Below are 22,078 nucleotides of genomic sequence, written 5' to 3'. Positions count from 1 at the left end.
TACATTGTCTAATAAAAATTCTTGATCAACTTATAAAACAAAAATTTTGTAGTATGGGGCTAGGAATCTGCATTGCAAAAACAACTCTTTCAGTAGATGTTATGCACAGTAATTATTGAGAATCCCCTTATCTAGATTCAGCAGATCAGGACCTACATAGGTGCTATCAAGATTTAAGGAAGAAAATTTTTCTGACTATATCCATACCTCCAGTTAGCACAGATCAGAGATTTAAAACTCAAATCCAGACCTCCTGCTTCCATGTGCAGTGGCATTTCACTGTCCTGTTTTTCTCCACTTGATGAAGGGATTAGAGAATAAATGACCACATAATTCAACTCCCTCCTCAGCTCTGGGGAGTATAGACCTGTCCTGGGAAGCAGAAAGCTCAGACAGTAGAGAAGGAGGCAGACACACATTCACTAATCTGACATACAATGCAGCAGGCACAGTACCATAACAAAGCACTGTGGGCCTTCAGACCAGGAGCAAAGGGGCTGATTAATTCTTAATAGGGCTAGCAAAGTCAGGGAAGTGTTCACTAACAAAATGTCTAGTCATTAACTAAATCAAATGGTTTCCCAACATGGCCCAACTAATTGTAACTTAATATAAATGGTTGTTTGTTCATAAACCTTCATCTTTTGCCAAAACATTTGTAGCTTATGTTCCCATTTAACAAGGTTTTCTGGTCAAAACTGTGCGCCCACATCATTCTAATGAACTGAGTGTCCAATAAAACATGGACTCGTAGTCATCACATGAAGCTGATTTTGCATGCATAGTACATCTCTGTCTGTGAATATCCCTAATGAGGTACAGAAGGACACTTAGTATCCAAACAAAGACATTCCATTTGTGCTAGAGAGCCACAGACGGAAGTTTCCATTGCCTCCTGGAAATAAAGTCAAGGTTTCTTGTTTCTTCAGCCACGAGGATTGCTGTCCTTCTCTTTACCATTCCCTTTTTTCATGAGCCAAGCTCTACCAGATAACAAGATAAATTTCGTGTAAGCCTCGGTAAAAGTAGAGTGTCTGACACCTTGTGGTGCTATAATACTCCAAGCAAGAGCAAAATCACCTATGCCCAGAGAAGAGAGTCTCATCGGACATCTAGAAGACCTATTTATTGGCTGAGAGACCTGCAGCCTCATAGCCCATTAGTTCTGCATAGCAACTCACATGAAATGAAATCAGTGGTGTTTCAAGTGCTTGAAACCCTCTTTACGCTACCTCTACATGTGAGTTAATTAGGCCAGTTTACTACCAGTTGCTAGACCTCAAAAGCAAAACATCGAATGAACTACATGAGGCACCAGGGACTAATTCGTAAAAGACAGAGATATATGCCCTTTTAAACAGATAAATAAAAATTGCTGTGTTGAGAAAAGCCAGACAGCTTTATGATAACACGGGAAAGGAAGTCAGAATCCTATCAGATAAATTTAACAAGAACATTGAAATAACTGAAAACAAAAAGAAATTCTGGAGTTGAAAAATGCAATTGACATAGTTAAAATGTATTCAAGTCTTTTACCAGCAGAATTGATCAAGCAGAATAAATTAGTCCTCTTGAAGACAGGCTATTTGAAAGTACAAAGTCAAAGGAGACAAAAGAAAAAAAAAGAAAACACTTCCCAAGCAGAAGGAGTTATTCTCTACAGGCACCACAACTGTGAATGTGCTTCAGGTCACACCTGAAGGCAGTAAATCTCAGTCTTACCCAAGGCCCGCTACCTGCACTACATGCTTACTGCCGCTCGTCATTCGGGACCCCAGGGCTCTTTAGGCAGCAAGTGATGAATCCAGGCAGGCCAGGATATAGTGGAGCGCAATTGTATGTTATTTGCTTCTTTCTCTTGCTGGTTTTAGAGCCCATTTTAAAAAATTTATTTTTGTTTAAGATAGGGTGTCACTCTGTCACCCAGGCTGCAGTACAGTGGCACGGTCTCAGCTCACTGCAGCCTTGACCTCCTGGGCTCAAGCAGCCCTCCCCTTAGCCTCCAGAGTAGTTGGACCTACAGGCATGCACCACCACACACAGCCAATTTTTTCTGTATTTTCACTCTGTTGCCTAGGCTGCTTTCAAGCTCCTAAGCTCAAGTGATCTTCCCCCCTCAGCCTCCCAAAGTGCTGGGATTACAGACATGAGCCACCACACCTACCTGAATCTTCTCTTTGTCCTTGATTTCTGGGAGTTTGAGTATTAAATATCTTGAGGTAGTCTTATTTGGGTTAAATCTGCCTGGTGTTCTATAACCTTCTTGTATTTGACTATTGATATATTTTCTAGGTTTGGGAAGGTTTCTGTTACTACTTTGAAAATAAACGTTTCATCTCATTTGTCTCTCTGCCTCCTCTTTAAGGCAAATAACTCTTAGATTTGCCCTTTTGAGGCTATTTTCTAGAGTCTGTAGGCATGCTATTTTTGGTTTGTTTTATTGACAAGAGACTTGTTTATTAATGATTTAGTCTTTCAACTAACATTTATTATGTACTTTCTATCTTTAAGGTGCTGTTATAGATACTGGGTATACATCAGCAAACCCAATGTATCAAAATTGATGCTTTCATTGAAGGATACAGTCTAGATGGAAGAAAAAGGCAATATACACCAAAAATAAAAATAGACAAATGAAGATAGAATAATAAAGATAATGTATTTTGAGGTTAAATTTTTAAATAACATGTCAGTGATAGTTTGAAGAGGATATGACATTCAAACCAATGATGAAAGGAAGCAAATGAGTCAGACATATAAAAATGTAGAGTTCTTGAAAGCAGAACCAGTGCAAAGACCCTAATGGTAGAACAGGACTGCAAAGTGTGAGGAAAAGCAGGGTGGAAAACGCACCTGAGCAGTGTGAGTGAAGAGACAGCCAGGCCCGCGGGCTGTTGTCATGACCTTGTCCTTTACCTTGGAGGAAGTGGAAGGTTTTGACATTATAGGTACTCTTTGTGACAGCAATCACTGCTTTACGTTTTCTTACATGGTCTGAGCCCATGTAACTTTGTGCCTTAAATGCCTAAGAATGTAGCGTATGAACGTGATTTCTAGACATTCCAGTATCATTGTTAACATTTTTATTCCATATAAAAGGAGGTCTATTTAGATGTTAGAATCATCTTGTGATTGAACAAGATGGGATGTGAACCCACCCAGGCCCAGGGCTGAGCAGCAGAGCAGCTGCCTCTGACATCTGCATGAATTTCACACACAACAGGGGGTGACCCAGGCTTGCTGGCCATTGTGCTTCAAAACATTTTTCCAAGGGATGGCTGTGACTACAGTTTTCAGATGTGCTCTGGCCGCCAAGGACTGGGGGTGAGGTGAGGGTGTCCTCTGTATAAAAAGTGCTGTTTCAGGTGCTTCCGAACGGACACCTTAGGGCATCTGAGCGATTCCCCGGAGGGCAGCTCGGCCTATCTCAGGCTACCGCTAGAGTCACCATGGGACATTCTCACCAGCAATCAACCAAAAAGCATCAGCGTTTCCGTGAACCTGGCTGCGATGATAAGAACCCAGTGTTTTCTAATCTAAAACTTCTATGCAGAACATTTTTATTTTCATATGATTTCTCTCGTTTTTGCTTCTCTGTCTTTTTCACTAACTTCTGAAGTGATTAGCATCAGATCTGATTGCCCAAATGCATCTGACTGAATTCATACTCCTAGTCTCAAACTTATCTTTATATTTCACCATGAAATATTTCTCTAGGTTACTTAAAATCTGTCAAAGAAATTACAAATGAGGCTGGCTGCAGTGGCTCAAACCTGTAATCTCAGCACTTTGGGAGGCCGAGGTGGGTGGATCACGAGGTCAGGAGATCTAGACCATCCTGGCCCGACATGGTGAAACCCCATCTCGAATAAAAAATAAAATACAAAAAAAATTAGCCGGATGTGGTGGTATACATCTGTAGTCCGAGGTACTCAGGAGGCTGAGGCAGAAGAATTGCTTGAAGCCGGGAAGAGGAGGTTGCAGTGAGCCGAAATTGTGCCGTTGCACTCCAGCCTGCTGCATTGGTTTTTCCATAAGGTAGCTCAGAACATGGAAACTGACTTTTCTTAGAGTGATTAAATAAGCCAAGGAGAGCAAGGATGCCCAAGATTGTTCTGAATTACGAAGTGACAACCTATCCTGTCTGCTGCACTGCAATTACTAGAAGCAGTTAAGTCCAGCCTACTCTCAGAAGGAGGTGTTACACGAGGGCATGAACATCAGGAAGGAAGGATAGCTGGGGACCACCGTGGAAGCTGACAGTAACATTCAGTGGTGTAGACTTTTATTCAGATAGCTATATTTAGGTTCACATTTTTTAATTACTATAGGGACTATTCTGTAGAGATGACAAAGGCTGCTTATGCTAGCAAAAATGTTTCAAAATCTTTAGCTATTGAATTTCAGTAGCGGAATTCCAAGTAATTTTCCTTCTTTTCTTCAGTTTGTTGAATTTTTTAATGCCAAGCTTTACTTGAAAAATAAATGTTTATTTAAAACAATAACTAATGATTTTAAAAGAGGTTGAAATATGCTTTCAACTTAATAATGTTGCTGTAAAATGAAATACCAAATTCTTTCTTCCAGATATATAGAAGTAAAATTGTTATACACAAACTGTACATAATTAGTGGATATAATTTGGCAAGTATGCACTTATATATTATTCCTATTACCACAACCAACATCCAGGTAATAGCATATCCATCACCTCTAAGAAGTTTCCTATGTCCCTTGGTCGTTGTCAGATCCCCTAAGATCTACCGTCTTAACAAATTGCTAAGTACACAATATCCCATTCTATGTTTTAGAGCCTATCTCTGCCATTGACTAATTTTATATAGCTCTAACCCTTCAGCAAGAACTCCACGTATTGCTCTTCCCGCACGCAAGAAAACACCAAACTCTTTTCAAGCACATTCTGTATAATCCGTTACATGATGCTTCTCCCGACATCCTTTTATTCGCTCCCTTTCAGTAAAGGAAACTGCTACTATAACAATGATCTATTTTGGATTTTTGTATCTTTTACATATGTTACTGCATGAAGCCATTTCACATTTTTTCTCCCATGATCTTACCATGAAGTACTCCATGCACTTCTAGTTCCTACGATATTGCCTGGCAAACAATAGATGTATAAAGTAGGATCGATGATGTTGCCCGTGCATGTAGAAAATAGTAAAGAAAGCAGCTGACAAGAAAGACATCCGGAGTCTTTGGGAACTAAATAATATTAATCTGCTTTCTCATCCATTGAGATATGCCCATATTTATGTACTTTTGTGTCCCTGGAAATGTCCTGTGGGAGACTTAGTTATTCTCTTTTCGTTAGGCTCTGCTAACCAAGAACAAATCACACACCCAGAGAACATCATAAATAGGCACAGACCCACCATGCCCAGAAAGTCCAGGCTCAACCCGCATGGATGCTGGCCCTTCAGCCATGAGATTCCATTTGCTTCTCTTTATTGTCCTTCTTTTTTCGATTCTCTCATCCCCAGGTAAGTTGGTAGCTGATTATGATAAAGTTTGGCAGATTCGAAGGCTGTGTCTCTGGCCAGACGAGATCCTAGAATGAGTCTTGTGGGTTCAGGAATCTCATATATACAGCTTTACTAGGATTATAATAGGGAAAAATAGAAAAGAGACTCATTTAGCAGTAGCACCTGTTGATCAGTTTCTATCCATGTCTTTTGACCTAGTGAATGGATATAATAATGGATGCTGCTGAAATTCAACCCTGTCAAATATAACTGCCCACATTTAATTTCCATGCCTCACCAAGGCATCTCAAAATACAAAGTAAGGATACAAGGGAATGCGACCTCAATGGGATGCCTCGGTGGGGCATGAACATTCGTATGCAGGCAATTAGATATGACAGGTCTGAACTTTACAGCTTTGTCATAGTAGATTGTTTCTTTAAACAATTGATACGTAGCTGCCTAATTATTTCTCCACATTACAAATTTCAATACATTTAGTTCTTGAGGGTCCACATATGCTGTTTCTGTTACTAACTTTTATTCATGGTGTCTTGCCTACCTGATCATTTTTAATGCTGAACTCACTGCTCATCCTTAATCTGCCATTATTCTATGGTCTAAAATGGGAATGCTATCATCCACACTTCTTCTGCGAAAATGACTCAATGCTTTATCTCAACATAGGAGCTTCTGCATTAACACACTGGAATTCCCGATGGCCCAAGAGTCAGTAGTACCCCCATTCGCATTGCTGATAATAGCAGATCTTCCCAGAATATCTTCCGGGAAACCCTCACCCGCTTCCATCAGCTAGCCAGTACAAAGCGCCCAGTGCTGAAGCTCCAGTTCACAGAGTATTTTTGTGTTTGAAAGAGGGGATATTTTAAGAACTTGCCTAACCATTTTCAAGAATAGAAATGTTTCAAAGAGATCCTCTAAAATATATTGGTTCTATAGCAGTAGTCGCTGGAGAGCAGCTGACTTGTAGTCATGGACAAAAGCCTAAATCTTTCTTTCATTCTATTCACACCAATTTTGTATCTTTTGGGCATATCTCAGATTAAGATGCATTGATAGTGTTCTATGATTTGGGGCACTACTATAGATTCTTCAAAACATATTACATCATTCCAGTGGTATTTGGGGAGGTACAGAGGATAGAAAAAACGATAGGCTCAAGTCTCCCCTGTCTTCTCTTCTTACCGCATATGGCATTGTCCAAAACATTTCGAACTATATTAACACAGCATTGACAGCAGGCTTTCTTCTTTTCCTTCTGACTTTAATAGGGCTATTTATAATGAAATTGCTATATGGGTTGTATTCAGACAAACTTTGACTTTGTAAGGGCAATATATTTCTCATTATTTTTTAAATGTTTACCAGGATGCACTGCTAATATTATTTTCAATTCTCCCCTTTCTAAGGCAGATTTAAATAACTTGATGAAGTCTATTAGTATATTATATATACTATAGTATATAGTAGTATATTATAAACACTACTCTGCTACAGGAAACAAAAAGATCACCACCAAATTGTATAGCTATGTACAAAGCAAAACAGCCCTGGGAGGGTTCGAGGGACCATTTAAGAAGCCATTGCAACACAGTGGGGAGAGAGAGAGAGAGACAGAGAGAGAGAACACAACAAAACAAAAGAATAGCCACATGGAAAAAGCAACTAGTGAAATCACACACCTGAGATGCCAGAACCATCTTTTTTGGCTAGGCTAGAAACAAAAAAAGGAGAAAGAGACGATCCGTATCAGCCACAAGGTGGAAACCGCTATGACCCTCAGTAACCCGTTCTGGCAGAGGACACTGGCATTTTTTGCCACTGGGGTAAGCAGCAGCCATTCCTGACAGAAAACCCCGAGAAAAGGACGAAGATGTACCGTCCCCTCTCACATCCGTTTTCCATGAAAACTACAATGACTGTTGTGCCAAACCAGGATGGGAACTGCTACCTCTCTTAACCTGCATGTGCCCCTGACATATGAGCAGCAGCGATGCTAAGAGCTCCCACATAAAAATGCTCATACTGAAGTCATTCTGTTTCTTAAGAGTGTTTATGGATTTACATTCTCTTTGTGGACTAAACATCTTGCTGGATCTTCTTTTCTGCAGTAAGAAGTGGTTTGGGTCCTGCTGAAGGTCATTGTCTCAATTTGGGTGGGGTTTGCAGAAGAGATATCTGCAAAGTAATAGAAGATGCAGTCGGTGCCTGCCGAAGAAGGATGAAGTGCTGTAGAGCATGGTGGATTGCAATGCCAATTCCAACACCACTTATCATGTCAGATTACCAAGAACCTCTTAAACCGAAGGTGAAATGAAACTGACCTAAAATAAAAATACATCAGAAGTGAAGTTTTTGCATCCAAGAATATTAAAATATACATATTCAGTACTTCCATCTTGATAACTATCTTCTATTTTCACTTATCAGTGCAAATGAGTAAACGTTAATTTCAAATATACCCAAGTACTATTCTCCCATGAGTCATTAACAGACCTTAACAAACCTTTAAAAGTGACGAAACTGTTACTTGTGTTTTCCAAGGTAGTGGATTGAAGGCATTTTGTTGGCCTGCCTCTCCCACTTGGAAAGACAAAACTGTGTGTAGACGTTCACACTGTGAACTTCTTTCGAGAAACATCACAGGAACTTCACAGGAAAATTGAAATAAGCCACAGACCCTTTGAAAGAAGCAGCAGGATGCAGCTTACACCATGAGCTAGCGGAACATTTTAAGTGCCTGGGGTGTTAGATGGGAGTAAACTGACTCTAAGACACACAGTTCCACTGGGAAACCTATCAAACCAGGCCATGGGGGAAGGCCTGAACCCTACCCAACGCTGGACCTGGTTTAGTGAAGAGTGGGGAGTATGTGCAGAGCGGCATTAGGATGTGCTTTGAGTCTGCCGGTCTCTGGCAGGATGGAGGGAAGCCATTCCTGATTCCACTTCAGAGAGGACCTCCCAGAAGTCTGCCCGCTAACTCAGACGGTGGTCACAGGTTGAGAGAACTTCCCAGCTGAAAGTTTTGATATAATCTTGAGTGGGGACAAACTCCCCAGGCCAGAACCGAGGGGTGAGTGGGTATTGTGCTGCAGCAGGGAGCATAGGAGCTGGGTGTCCCTGCTCTGCAGGTGGACCAGGAGGGGTGTGGCCTGAAGGCTGCCATTGCTATCTCCATAGGAAGGGCTTATGGTATCAGTTTTGCGTTCTGAATGCAGACTTCCTGAAACTTAGCTAGCTACTCCCAGCGGAACACTGTGGGTGTGAGGCCTGCCTTGCCAAGTGTGTGGGAGCTGGGTGGAACTTACTGCCAACCTGCTACTCCCGGTTCTTCATGTGGACTCTCCTTGTACAGAGGCAGAGACAGCTTCACTCTCCTCTGGAAAAGTATCCCAGTGGCCCAAGAACGGCCGTCCAATTCCCACTGGAGCCACAGCTTGTCCCACATGGAGAGAGCCAGAGCATGGCCTCACCTGCTCCAGTTCCCACCTGGTTTGCTCAACCACCCTCCCTGGTAGATTAACACAAGTAACAGAGGAAACTTTTAGGAACTCTCTGGCTCCACCCACTTCCTGAGACACTGGAGTACCTCCCATGGGTAACATAAGGCAAGTCAAAATCTCACCACTACCACCACAGCTGGCAGTCTTTCCCAACTGCCACCTCTGGCTGAAGGTCATCTGACACAGTCCATTACCGCATCTGCAGTAGAATAGCAGAGCACCCAGGAAGGAGAAAATCTGTGAGTGGCCACAAGTCTTACCATTGCCTACATCACTCTGGCTAACCAGGTGGCCCTGAGTCTATCCATGTGATGAGTTCATTACTACTACAACTGGCATTTGAGAAATTCAACACACTAGGGCTACGTTTAACCAAGGAATCTCTCAGAGTCTATGTGACTCCCCTGCCACCCCGATCTGATCAGCTGCTGATGCACACTGCTGGGAGACTTGAGGATAGATTACATCCCTGGATCCATTGCAGACATTCTCCAGCATGGCCTGCTGTGTGGCAGCCCCACTGGGTGGCTAGCTCCAGAGGAACAGCAGCATTCACAGTCATCTGGATGTCAGGGACTCCTGCTCCGAGGAAAGAGGAAGTGCATCACATCAAGGAAGCACCCTGGGGGCAAAATAATATAGAGAGTCTTGAGTCCCAGAACACTCCACTGTGGGGAGTTGTTAGTTTTTATTTTTGTTTTCCAGCAGAGGAACCTATGCATGCTTGGCTCAGCAAGGAAAGTCTGGGGCTAGACCCCAGCAGTAGGGCAGCCTTGATGCTCAAGAAGGGTCTTGGAGAATGGAGACTTACTTTCCATCTCATTCACTACGGCAGACACAGTAGTACTGTGCGCAGAGCCAGTACACAGAGGTGAGCGGCCGTACAACCTACTGAGACGCCAGCCAGGACAGCTAAAGGAGTACTGGCATTACCTGTCCCACAACCCCAGACAGCACAGCTTGCAGCTCCACAAGATACCCCTTCCGTCTGTTAGAGGAGATCAGAAGAAAAAGTAAAAAGGACCTTGTCTTGCACCTTGGAGGTCAGCTGAGCCACAGTAGGATAGGGCGCTGGTCAGGGTCATAGGGTCATGAGGTCATGAGGTTCCCGTTGCAGACACTTGCTTCTGGATGACACTTCTAGACACTTCCTGGGCCAGAAAGAAACCTGCTGCCCTGAAAGAAAGGACTCAGTACTGGCAGTGTTTCTAATCTACGGACGAAAAAGCCCATGAACCCTGAAGAACCAACAGCAGTATCCAGGTAGTATGCTGTGGGCCTTGGCTGAGACTCAGAAACATGGGACTACCAGCTGACTGCAGCTGAGAATGAGCACATTCCCAGCTGTGGGGGCTGTGAATAGAGAATCCTTCTGCTTGAGAAAAGCAGAGGGAAGTGTAAAGGTGACTCCGCTGTACACCTTAGGTAAGAACTCTGCCACGGAATAGTAGTGCATGAAGCAGGCTCTTGGGATCCTTGATTTCAGGACTAGACTCATGGATGGCGTTTCTGGACGTGTCCTGGGCCAGAGGGGAGCCAACTGCCCTGAAAAAGTGCATCCCAGGCCTGGCCACATTCAGCTGACTGAAGAGCTCTTTGGCCTTCACTGAACATCAGCAGTAGCCTGGCAGTGCTCTCCATGGAATTGTGGTGATGGTGGCCACAGGCTGAGGCTCCTCTGCCGGTAAAGGGGAAGGAAGAGTGAGAACATCTGTGTCACGTGGTTTAAGTGCCAGCTCAGCTGCAGCAGAATAGAACACCATGTCGATTTCTAAGGTTTTTGACTCCAGTCCCTGGTTCCTGGACGGCATCTTTGGACCCAAATGGAACCTGGGAAACTCATCACTCCGAACAGGAGGATACGGTTGGTAGTTTCCCAGAGTTTGTTATCTGGCCCGGCCCAGTTAAGCATCTATGGGATGGAGAGGCTGAAATTGCCTGGCCTGTAGCAACAAAACTCCAATGGAGGGTCCAGTAAAAGCTCTTCACTGTAGCAGCAGGTCCATGCTCATTCACAGCACAGTGTGGTCCGTGAATGTGCATGCCTGTGACAGTGGGAGAATACTTTGTGTGGACGCACATTGGTGGGGGTTCATATGCAGAAGCTCACACATGGTTAGATGTGGTCTTCTGGCAAAATATCTATGGTGGTGAGTGTTGTGAGCAGCCCAAGTTGGGGATCTGAGCTTGTACAGCAAAAAGGTGCAGCCAGGCAGAAACCCTGGGAGATGCTGACAGACAAGGGCGGTGCCCATAGTACACTTGCCTGATTGAATGGACAAGACAGTTCTGAAATCAATTGCATATGGTGTGTAAAAAAATGGCATTAGGGAAAATTCTGAAATCAAGTGTCCAGCTGTGAAAGCTGCATCTTTGAAGCACAATCTTAGCCCTGTAATGAGACTTATTAATCTTTGGTGGTGTTTCCGAGGAAATTATTTTGGAGAATGGCCCCTTCGTTTTGTGTATTTGCTTATGACATTTCATGCTCAATCTGGGGCTAGAAACTCCTTTTAAATTTTTCTTTTTGAGACAGAGTTTTGCTCTTGTTACCCACGCTAGAGGGCAGTGGCAAAATCTCGGCTCACTGCCACCCCTGCCTCCTGAGCTCGAGTGAATCACCGGCCTCAGCCTCCCGAGACACTGGGATTACAGGTGCTTGCCACTATGCAGAGCTAATTTTAAAATATATATATTTAGTAGAAACGAAGTTTCACCATGTTGGCCAGGCTGGTCTCGAACTCCTGACCTCAGGTGATCCACCCAACTTGGCCTCCTAACGTACAGGAATTACAGACATGAGCCACTGTCTCCGGCCTTCCATTTAAATATTAACAAAAATCATCCAAATAGCACAAAATCAACAGGTGCTTCAATTTGGAATCATCACAGATCAATTTCTCATTAGGTACAGTGATCAAAGTTTACCTACCCAAGAGTAAACATGTCCACGGTAGAACTCAGGGCTCCATAGAAACACAGAATCTTGAGTACAACCCTGCTCAAGCATCCAAATGTGCATATTCACAGTGTCTCTGTGCGACACGTGCAAACTTCAGTGCGATGAGCACAACCTGCAGACACGTTGTCCTTTGGGCTCACCTGGGAATCAGTTAGGAGCGTGAAAGGACACTGATGCCCAGGTCCCGGCTCCAGAGATTACAACCTCCAGCGTCTTGTGTGAAGCCATGGCATCTGGATTTCTCATGGTTCTGGAGATCTTTCTCCTGAAAACTGTGGCTCCTTCCTCCCCGTTCAGTCTTGGCAGCATTCATTTCTTTTTCCGGGACTCAGTCCATCAGGAATGAGATGCCTCCTCATTGAGCACACCTGACACACGACAAGACAAGTGAAAGAAACTGTGCCAAAGGTCGCACTCTTCCCATTCCACTGTCCTTCCTAAAACTGATCCTAATTTCATGAGCCCTGAGCCAGGGACTGTTTCTTTACACCTCAAAATCTTATCGCATGGCTTAAATTCTACCAGTTTCTTACTGTCTGAAAAATATTAAGAAAATCCACACAGCCAGGATCTTCATTCCTGATAAGTCAAAGGGCCTGGAGACACACCACAATTCTGTGCCTCTGATATTATGTCACAGGTCTACATTCAGCAGCATGAAATTTTACAGTAAATGTGGTAATTGCGGGTCCACAGCACAAAGAGTAACTAGAAATTGAAGCAACATCTCAGATCCTGAACAACTGATTGTTTATTGCTTCTTCAGACAGGGCCTCACTACGGTCACCCAGAACTTTCCAGTGTGTCATATTGGTTGTTTGCTTTTGTCAAGTTTTGGAAGTTTTTATTTTCTCTCTATTGAATGTTAATTCATTATCAGATATGCAGTGAAATATTATCTCCCATGCTCTGAGTTATGTTGTCTGAACTTTCATTAGTTCTGTAATACATCGAAAGTTTTCATTTTGATACCGATGGATTGGTCAAGTTTTTATTATTTTGCGTTTTTTAAAGTTGCCATCATATGTCAGAAACACTGAAATATAAACTTTAAGGAACATTTCTCTTTACTTGCAGTCATAACTTCAGTGGATGTCATCAGTTAGTCTTGGTAATTGCATGTTTTCTGGAAGGTGTTTCCTGGTCTGCTTTGTGCATTGAAAATTTCATCAATCTTCACTGCATGTTTCGACATATTAAGGCAGTAGACCCACTCGACACTTGATTATTTCAGTATCTAGCTTCCACAAGACCATTGCAAAGACTTGTCTTGTTCCCACTGCCAGGTCATTGCACCCTGATAGAGAATCAATTAGCCTTCCAAACGAAGGTTATCGAAGGAATGTCTATTTGATTACATCTTGCTTTCTTAAGGCAAAGAATATGCTGTGTTCATTATGGTAATTTGTTGAGTATAGTCAAATCAGAAACCGTACTTCTAACATCTTGTCCTTCAGTCACTGAAAAGATGACCATATCTCCCAGATGCATATGCTTACAAAAATACTGAACACACAAACACACATACAGACACATGTCCAGGCTGACACACACACACACTGGCAAAAAAAAAAAAAAAAAAAAAATACACTGTTCAATAGGTACAGAAATCTTCCCTGAAATTGTTTTCCATGAAATAAAACAAATGTGTAGCCACCATCCCTTCCTGGTTCCACACTTACTATATTTGCCCATCATCCTGATAAGTAAATCTGCTTCAGGTGCTCTATAATTCATTACCTGGGCTGTGTCCATTTAATTGCCTGAGGAATGCCAGAGGACAGGCCCTGAGGCCCATAGCTTGATTGTGTGCTGTTCATTGATTGGTGGACCCAGTACGTGATAGGTGGGTTTGGTGATCCCACCAGGCAGGAGATAAGTATACAAGGGCTGGCAGGGCAAGATAGCCCATCATTTGAAGGCTCTCTCCCAAGAGGAAGCATCTTGCTGCAGCAGGCAGGTCCCAGCAGAAACCAGGTGATCCTTGCTCCTGTCTGTTGGACTCCATCCGTCTCACTATATAATTAAGGTAAGGAATATGCCTTAATTACTTGTTGATTACTGTACTGCGGTTTCAACTTCTTGTCCTTCAGTCGCTGAAGGATAATTAAATTTCTTAAATGCACATGCTTTGCAAAGGAATTTTCAAAACACACACACATACAGACACATACACACACACACACACACATACATCCCAGACACAAACACACAAAGAACCTTATGCACAGACGCACACAAATACACACACACAATACACACATACAATAAACACACACACACACACACACACAAACACGCGGTTTCATATGTACTTAATTCTTCTGTGGCATTTATTTTCCATAAAATAAGGTCAATGAGTGGCCGCTGTCTTAACCTGATTCCACTCTTATTGTGTTTGCCCATCATCCTGACAAGTAAATCGGCTTCAGGTGTTCTATAATTCAGACTGTGGGCTGTGTGCGCTGAATTCCCTGGGGAATACAAGAGGAAATTCCCTGAGGCCCATAGCTTAATTGATGCTGCTATTTGATTGGTGGATCGGGTGCCTGATGGGCGGGTGTGATGATCCCTCTGGGTGGGAGCTAGGTATATAAGGGCTGGTGCAGCCAGGTAGCCTGTCATTCGAAGGCTCTCTCGCAAGAGGAAGTGTCTTGTCCCAGCAGCAAAACCTGGTGATCCTTACTTCTGGACTTCTGGCACCATGGAGGCCGGTTCACTCCACTTGGGAGGAGAGTCGCACTTCAATGACTTTCCAAAACTCACATCTTCTCTGCCAGATGCAGCTGTTGCCGAATTCAAGCCGAGGTCTCCACCTGAGAAGTCATCATTTCCATCTGAGCCCCATGTCGCCCTCTCTGATTCTTTGGCTCCTGAGCCAGCAAGACAGCTGGCTCCCAGGGAGAAACTTCCTCTGAGGAGCAGGAGACCTGCTGCGGTGGGGGCTGGGCTCCAGAACATGGGAAATACTTGCTATGTGAATGCTTCCCTGCAGTGCCTGACATACACACCACCCCTTGCCAAGTACATGCTATCTGGGGAGCACTCTCAAACTTGCCATCGCCAGAAGGGCTGTATGCTGTGTACTATGCAAGCTCACATGACACAGGCCCTCAACCGTCCTGGCCACGTCATCCAGCCTTCACAGGCATTGTCTGCTGGCTTCCACAGACGCAGGCAGGAAGATGCCCATGAATTTCTCATGTTCACTCTAAATGCCATGAAAAAGACGAGCCTTCCCAGCCGCGAGCAGCTAGATGATCACGCTGAGGACACCACCCTCATCCACCAAATATTTGGAGGCTACTGGAGATCTCAAATCCAGTGTCTCCACTGCCATGGCACTTCAGACACCTTTGACCCTTACCTGGACATCGCCCTGGATATCGAGGCAGCCCAGAGTGTAGAGCAAGCTTTGCAACATCTGGTGAAGCCTGAAGAACTCAATGGAGAGAATGCCTATCATTGTGGTATTTGTCTCCAGAAGGTGCCGGCCTCCAAGTCGTTAACTTTACACACCTCCCCCAAGGTCCTCATTCTTGTATTGAAGAGATTCTCCCAGGTCACAGGCCACAAACTGGCCAAGAATGTGCCATATCCTGAGTGCCTTGACATGCAGCCGTACATGTCTCAGCAGAACTCAGGACCTCTTCTCTATGTTCTTTATGCTGTGCTGGTCCACGCTGGGTGGACTTGCCACAATGGACATTACTTCTCTTATGTCAAAGCAGGAGCTGGGGATGCCCAGTGGTATAAAATGGATGATGCCAAGGTCACTGCCTGTGGCGTGACTTCTGCCCTGAATCAACAGGCGTATGTTCTCTTTTACATCCAGAAGACTGAATTGGAAAGAGACGGTGAGACGGTGTCAACAGGCAGGGAACCAAGAGCCCTTGGTGCTGAAGACACGCACAGGGGAGCAGCTCAAGGAGAGCTCAAGAGGGACCCCTGCCTCCAGGTCCCTGACTTGAAAGAGCGCGCGGAGGAAAGAGCCACTGACGAAAGCAACTTAGACAGCTGGAAATTCCTCCAAGAACAAAACAAAACCAAGCCAGAGTTCAACATCAGAAAAGTCGAATGGACACTGCCTCCCGATGCACTTGTGATTCATCAATCGAAATGCAAGAGTGGGATGAAAAACCATCATCCTGAGCAGCGAAGCTCCCTGCTGAACAACTCCTCCGGGAACCTGACAGATCATGAGTCCATCAACACTGGCACGCTCACTTGTGTGAAAGGGAGGGCCGGGAGATCCAAAGGGAAGAACAAGCACAGCTGGAGGGCTCTGCTTGTGTGCCAGTGATCTCAGGGCAGGTGCCGACCCACACGCAGGCCCACGTGCACATGGGCGCGTGCACACACGCACACACACACACACAAGCATATACAGTCAGTCCTACATCAAGGGACAAGGAGCCCAGGTTTCTGTTTATGCAAGAGAGGAAACTGGAGAGTGATGCCTGCATTTCAAGATGAGCCCACGTACGGGAAATATCGAGTGTTGGAGTCAGGACACTTCTGAACCTGTGGTGGGACTGTCTGTTTACGTTCATAGTAGATGACAGTAGTGTGAATTTCTGAATATTTCACATTGAGGTTTGCATGTGAGGAAAATGGTATTTACTATTTTGCCTTGGGGTGTGTTTCATGAGTCAATTGTTGGTAGGCACGAGAAGCTGACATTTTGCTAAGGTGAAACATCTGTGGAGCATTCTCCCAACGCTGAATAGCAGAAACAGGAACGCGTTTGGAAGAAGGATGTTCTTCCTTTTTACCCCGACCTGGTGTTTTTACATTGCTTTTTTAATGGACCTCAGGCAACCTAGAACTGGTGGCCTTGGCAGAACCCACATAATGCTGGGAACAGACAGACAGAGGGTGCCTATTGATGCTGTCAATTTCACATGAATTGAAATGGGAACTTCTCCCACTGCTATGTCAGGAGTGTGTGTGTATTAAACTAAAATGAACTGAGAAATCCCCCAAATAAATAGCATTTGCTATGTAAAACATGGCATCAGGATAGACCCTGGGTTAAGCGTCCAGCTGTGAAAGCTGCATCTTTGAAGCTCCATCTCTGTGTTGCAAGGAGACTTGTTGATCTGTGCCAGTGCTTCAGTCCAAACTATTTTGGAGAATGGCCCTTTTGTCCTGTGTTTCTGCAGATTACATTTCATGGCAAATCTGGGGTTCATAGAAATTCATCCAAATGACACAAAACCAACAAGTGCTTCGACTGGGAATCATCACAGATCAACGTCTCGTTAGGCGCAATGATCAAAGTCAATCTACCCAAGAGGAAAGCTATCCAGGGCAGAACTCAGGGCTCCATAGAGACACAGACCCTTGGATACAACCCTGCTCAAGCATCCAAATGTGCATCTTAACAGTGTCTCTGTGTGACATGTGCAAACTTCAGTGCAAAAGCCCTTGGGCTTTCCCGAGAATCAGGAGCATTCAAGGACATTGATCCCCAGGTGCCGGCTCCAGAGATAAGAACTTCCAGCGTCTTGTGTGAAGCCACAGCCTCTGGATATCTCAGGGTTCTGGAGATGATTCTCCTGAAAAAGGGGGCTCTTTCCTCCCTGTCGAGCATGCGTCTCAGCCATGCTCACTTCTTCCAACAGGACTCTGTCTGTCAGGCACGGGACGTCTCCTGATTGAGCACACCTGGAAAAGGCAAGTGAAAGAAACTGTGCCAAAGGTCGCACTCTTCTCATTCCACCATGCTCCCTACAATCATCCTCATGTCACGTGCCTGGAGCCAGGTCCTGTTTCTTTTCACCTCCAGGCCTTGTCGCATGGCCTCAATTCTGCCCTGTTTCCTACCGGTCTGAAAAATGTGGAGAAAATCCACAGAGCCCGGATCTTCATTCCTGGTCAGACAAAGGGCCTGAAGACACACCCCAATTCTATCCCTCTGACATGGAGGGCCATGTCTAATTTCATCCGCATGAAATTTTGCGTTAACTGTGGGAACGGCAGGTAGACCCCACAATAAGTCACTGGAAATTCAGGCAAGATCTCAGATCCTGAACAATTGATGAGAGAATGCATGAGAAAATTGGGTTGTTTTGCCTGTTTTGCACAAAGAACCTTATGCACAAATGCACACACACAATACACACACACAATACACACATACAATACACACACACACACACACACACACACAAACACGCGGTTTCATATGTACTTAATTCTTCTGTGGCATTTATTTTCCATAATATAAGGTCAATGAGTGGCCGCTGTCTTAACCTGATTCCACTCTTATTGTATTTGCCCATCATCCTGACAAGTAAATCGGCTTCAGGTGTTCTATAATTCAGACTGTGGGTTGTGTGCGCTGAATTCCCTGGGGAATACAAGAGGAAATTCCCTGAGGCCCATAGCTTAATTGATGCTGCTATTTGATTGGTGGATCGGGTGCCTGATGGGCGGGTGTGATGATCCCTCTGGGTGGGAGCTAGGTATATAAGGGCTGGTGCAGCCAGGTAGCCTGTCATTCGAAGGCTCTCTCGCAAGCGGAAGTGTCTTGTCCCAGCAGCAAAACCTGGTGATCCTTACTTCTGGACTTCTGGCACCATGGAGGCCGATTCACTCCACTTGGGAGGAGAGTCGCACTTCAATGACTTTCCAAAACTCACATCTTCTCTGCCAGATGCAACTGTTGCCGAATTCAAGCCGAGGTCTCCACCTGAGAAGTCATCATTTCCATCTGAGCCCCATGTCGCCCTCTCTGATTCTTTGGCTCCTGAGCCAGCAAGACAGCTGGCTCCCAGGGAGAAACTTCCTCTGAGGAGCAGGAGACCTGCTGCGGTGGGGGCTGGGCTCCAGAACATGGGAAATACTTGCTATGTGAATGCTTCCCTGCAGTGCCTGACATACACACCACCCCTTGCCAAGTACATGCTATCTGGGGAGCACTCTCAAACTTGCCATCGCCAGAAGGGCTGTATGCTGTGTACTATGCAAGCTCACATGACACAGGCCCTCAACCGTCCTGGCCACGTCATCCAGCCTTCACAGGCATTGTCTGCTGGCTTCCACAGACGCAGGCAGGAAGATGCCCATGAATTTCTCATGTTCACTCTAAATGCCATGAAAAAGACGAGCCTTCCCAGCCGCGAGCAGCTAGATGATCACGCTGAGGACACCACCCTCATCCACCAAATATTTGGAGGCTACTGGAGATCTCAAATCCAGTGTCTCCACTGCCATGGCACTTCAGACACCTTTGACCCTTACCTGGACATCGCCCTGGATATCGAGGCAGCCCAGAGTGTAGAGCAAGCTTTGCAACATCTGGTGAAGCCTGAAGAACTCAATGGAGAGAATGCCTATCATTGTGGTATTTGTCTCCAGAAGGTGCCGGCCTCCAAGTCGTTAACTTTACACACCTCCCCCAAGGTCCTCATTCTTGTATTGAAGAGATTCTCCCAGGTCACAGGCCACAAACTGGCCAAGAATGTGCCATATCCTGAGTGCCTTGACATGCAGCCGTACATGTCTCAGCAGAACTCAGGACCTCTTCTCTATGTTCTTTATGCTGTGCTGGTCCACGCTGGGTGGACTTGCCACAATGGACATTACTTCTCTTATGTCAAAGCAGGAGCTGGGGATGCCCAGTGGTATAAAATGGATGATGCCAAGGTCACTGCCTGTGGCGTGACTTCTGCCCTGAATCAACAGGCGTATGTTCTCTTTTACATCCAGAAGACTGAATTGGAAAGAGACGGTGAGACGGTGTCAACAGGCAGGGAACCAAGAGCCCTTGGTGCTGAAGACACGCACAGGGGAGCAGCTCAAGGAGAGCTCAAGAGGGACCCCTGCCTCCAGGTCCCTGACTTGAAAGAGCGCGCGGAGGAAAGAGCCACTGACGAAAGCAACTTAGACAGCTGGAAATTCCTCCAAGAACAAAACAAAACCAAGCCAGAGTTCAACATCAGAAAAGTCGAATGGACACTGCCTCCCGATGCACTTGTGATTCATCAATCGAAATGCAAGAGTGGGATGAAAAACCATCATCCTGAGCAGCGAAGCTCCCTGCTGAACAACTCCTCCGGGAACCTGACAGATCATGAGTCCATCAACACTGGCACGCTCACTTGTGTGAAAGGGAGGGCCGGGAGATCCAAAGGGAAGAACAAGCACAGCTGGAGGGCTCTGCTTGTGTGCCAGTGATCTCAGGGCAGGTGCCGACCCACACGCAGGCCCACGTGCACATGGGCGCGTGCACACACGCACACACACACACACAAGCATATACAGTCAGTCCTACATCAAGGGACAAGGAGCCCAGGTTTCTGTTTATGCAAGAGAGGAAACTGGAGAGTGATGCCTGCATTTCAAGATGAGCCCACGTACGGGAAATATCGAGTGTTGGAGTCAGGACACTTCTGAACCTGTGGTGGGACTGTCTGTTTACGTTCATAGTAGATGACAGTAGTGTGAATTTCTGAATATTTCACATTGAGGTTTGCATGTGAGGAAAATGGTATTTACTATTTTGCCTTGGGGTGTGTTTCATGAGTCAATTGTTGGTAGGCACGAGAAGCTGACATTTTGCTAAGGTGAAACATCTGTGGAGCATTCTCCCAACGCTGAATAGCAGAAACAGGAACGCGTTTGGAAGAAGGATGTTCTTCCTTTTTACCCCGACCTGGTGTTTTTACATTGCTTTTTTAATGGACCTCAGGCAACCTAGAACTGGTGGCCTTGGCAGAACCCACATAATGCTGGGAACAGACAGACAGAGGGTGCCTATTGATGCTGTCAATTTCACATGAATTGAAATGGGAACTTCTCCCACTGCTATGTCAGGAGTGTGTGTGTATTAAACTAAAATGAACTGAGAAATCCCCCAAATAAATAGCATTTGCTATGTAAAACATGGCATCAGGATAGACCCTGGGTTAAGCGTCCAGCTGTGAAAGCTGCATCTTTGAAGCTCCATCTCTGTGTTGCAAGGAGACTTGTTGATCTGTGCCAGTGCTTCAGTCCAAACTATTTTGGAGAATGGCCCTTTTGTCCTGTGTTTCTGCAGATTACATTTCATGGCAAATCTGGGGTTCATAGAAATTCATCCAAATGACACAAAACCAACAAGTGCTTCGACTGGGAATCATCACAGATCAACGTCTCGTTAGGCGCAATGATCAAAGTCAATCTACCCAAGAGGAAAGCTATCCAGGGCAGAACTCAGGGCTCCATAGAGACACAGACCCTTGGATACAACCCTGCTCAAGCATCCAAATGTGCATCTTAACAGTGTCTCTGTGTGACATGTGCAAACTTCAGTGCAAAAGCCCTTGGGCTTTCCCGAGAATCAGGAGCATTCAAGGACATTGATCCCCAGGTGCCGGCTCCAGAGATAAGAACTTCCAGCGTCTTGTGTGAAGCCACAGCCTCTGGATATCTCAGGGTTCTGGAGATGATTCTCCTGAAAAAGGGGGCTCTTTCCTCCCTGTCGAGCATGCGTCTCAGCCATGCTCACTTCTTCCAACAGGACTCTGTCTGTCAGGCACGGGACGTCTCCTGATTGAGCACACCTGGAAAAGGCAAGTGAAAGAAACTGTGCCAAAGGTCGCACTCTTCTCATTCCACCATGCTCCCTACAATCATCCTCATGTCACGTGCCTGGAGCCAGGTCCTGTTTCTTTTCACCTCCAGGCCTTGTCGCATGGCCTCAATTCTGCCCTGTTTCCTACCGGTCTGAAAAATGTGGAGAAAATCCACAGAGCCCGGATCTTCATTCCTGGTCAGACAAAGGGCCTGAAGACACACCCCAATTCTATCCCTCTGACATGGAGGGCCATGTCTAATTTCATCCGCATGAAATTTTGCGTTAACTGTGGGAACGGCAGGTAGACCCCACAATAAGTCACTGGAAATTCAGGCAAGATCTCAGATCCTGAACAATTGATGAGAGAATGCATGAGAAAATTGGGTTGTTTTGCCTGTTTTGCACAAAGAACCTTATGCACAAATGCACACACACAATACACACACACAATACACACATACAATACACACACACACACACACACACACACAAACACGCGGTTTCATATGTACTTAATTCTTCTGTGGCATTTATTTTCC

The 22,078-nt window shown here is 45.1% G+C and overlaps 3 protein-coding genes across 3 annotated transcripts; all 3 read left to right on the top strand.

Moving 5' to 3' along the window:
• The first annotated feature begins 5,322 nt into the window (after nucleotides 1–5,322).
• Nucleotides 5,323–7,966, top strand: LOC141580968 (beta-defensin 109-like). Its single transcript, XM_074384280.1, has 2 exons — nucleotides 5,323–5,504; nucleotides 7,619–7,966. Exons 1-2 carry the CDS (start codon nucleotides 5,426–5,428, stop codon nucleotides 7,822–7,824), a joined length of 285 nt encoding a protein of 94 aa, XP_074240381.1. The 5' UTR covers nucleotides 5,323–5,425; the 3' UTR covers nucleotides 7,825–7,966.
• Nucleotides 7,967–14,678: 6,712 nt separating this feature from the next.
• On the top strand, nucleotides 14,679–16,277 carry LOC141580967 (ubiquitin carboxyl-terminal hydrolase 17-like protein 6). Its single transcript, XM_074384279.1, has one exon. It carries the CDS (start codon nucleotides 14,679–14,681, stop codon nucleotides 16,275–16,277), a length of 1,599 nt encoding a protein of 532 aa, XP_074240380.1.
• Nucleotides 16,278–18,559: 2,282 nt separating this feature from the next.
• Nucleotides 18,560–20,158, top strand: LOC141580966 (ubiquitin carboxyl-terminal hydrolase 17-like protein 6). Its single transcript, XM_074384278.1, has one exon. The coding sequence runs from the start codon at nucleotides 18,560–18,562 to the stop codon at nucleotides 20,156–20,158; it is 1,599 nt and encodes a 532-aa protein (XP_074240379.1).
• Nucleotides 20,159–22,078: the final 1,920 nt, after the last annotated feature.

Source organism: Saimiri boliviensis, chromosome 13 (genome assembly GCF_048565385.1).
Source record: "Saimiri boliviensis isolate mSaiBol1 chromosome 13, mSaiBol1.pri, whole genome shotgun sequence".
Lineage (NCBI taxonomy): Eukaryota > Metazoa > Chordata > Mammalia > Primates > Cebidae > Saimiri > Saimiri boliviensis.
This window is presented reverse-complemented; position numbering and strand designations above follow the sequence as displayed.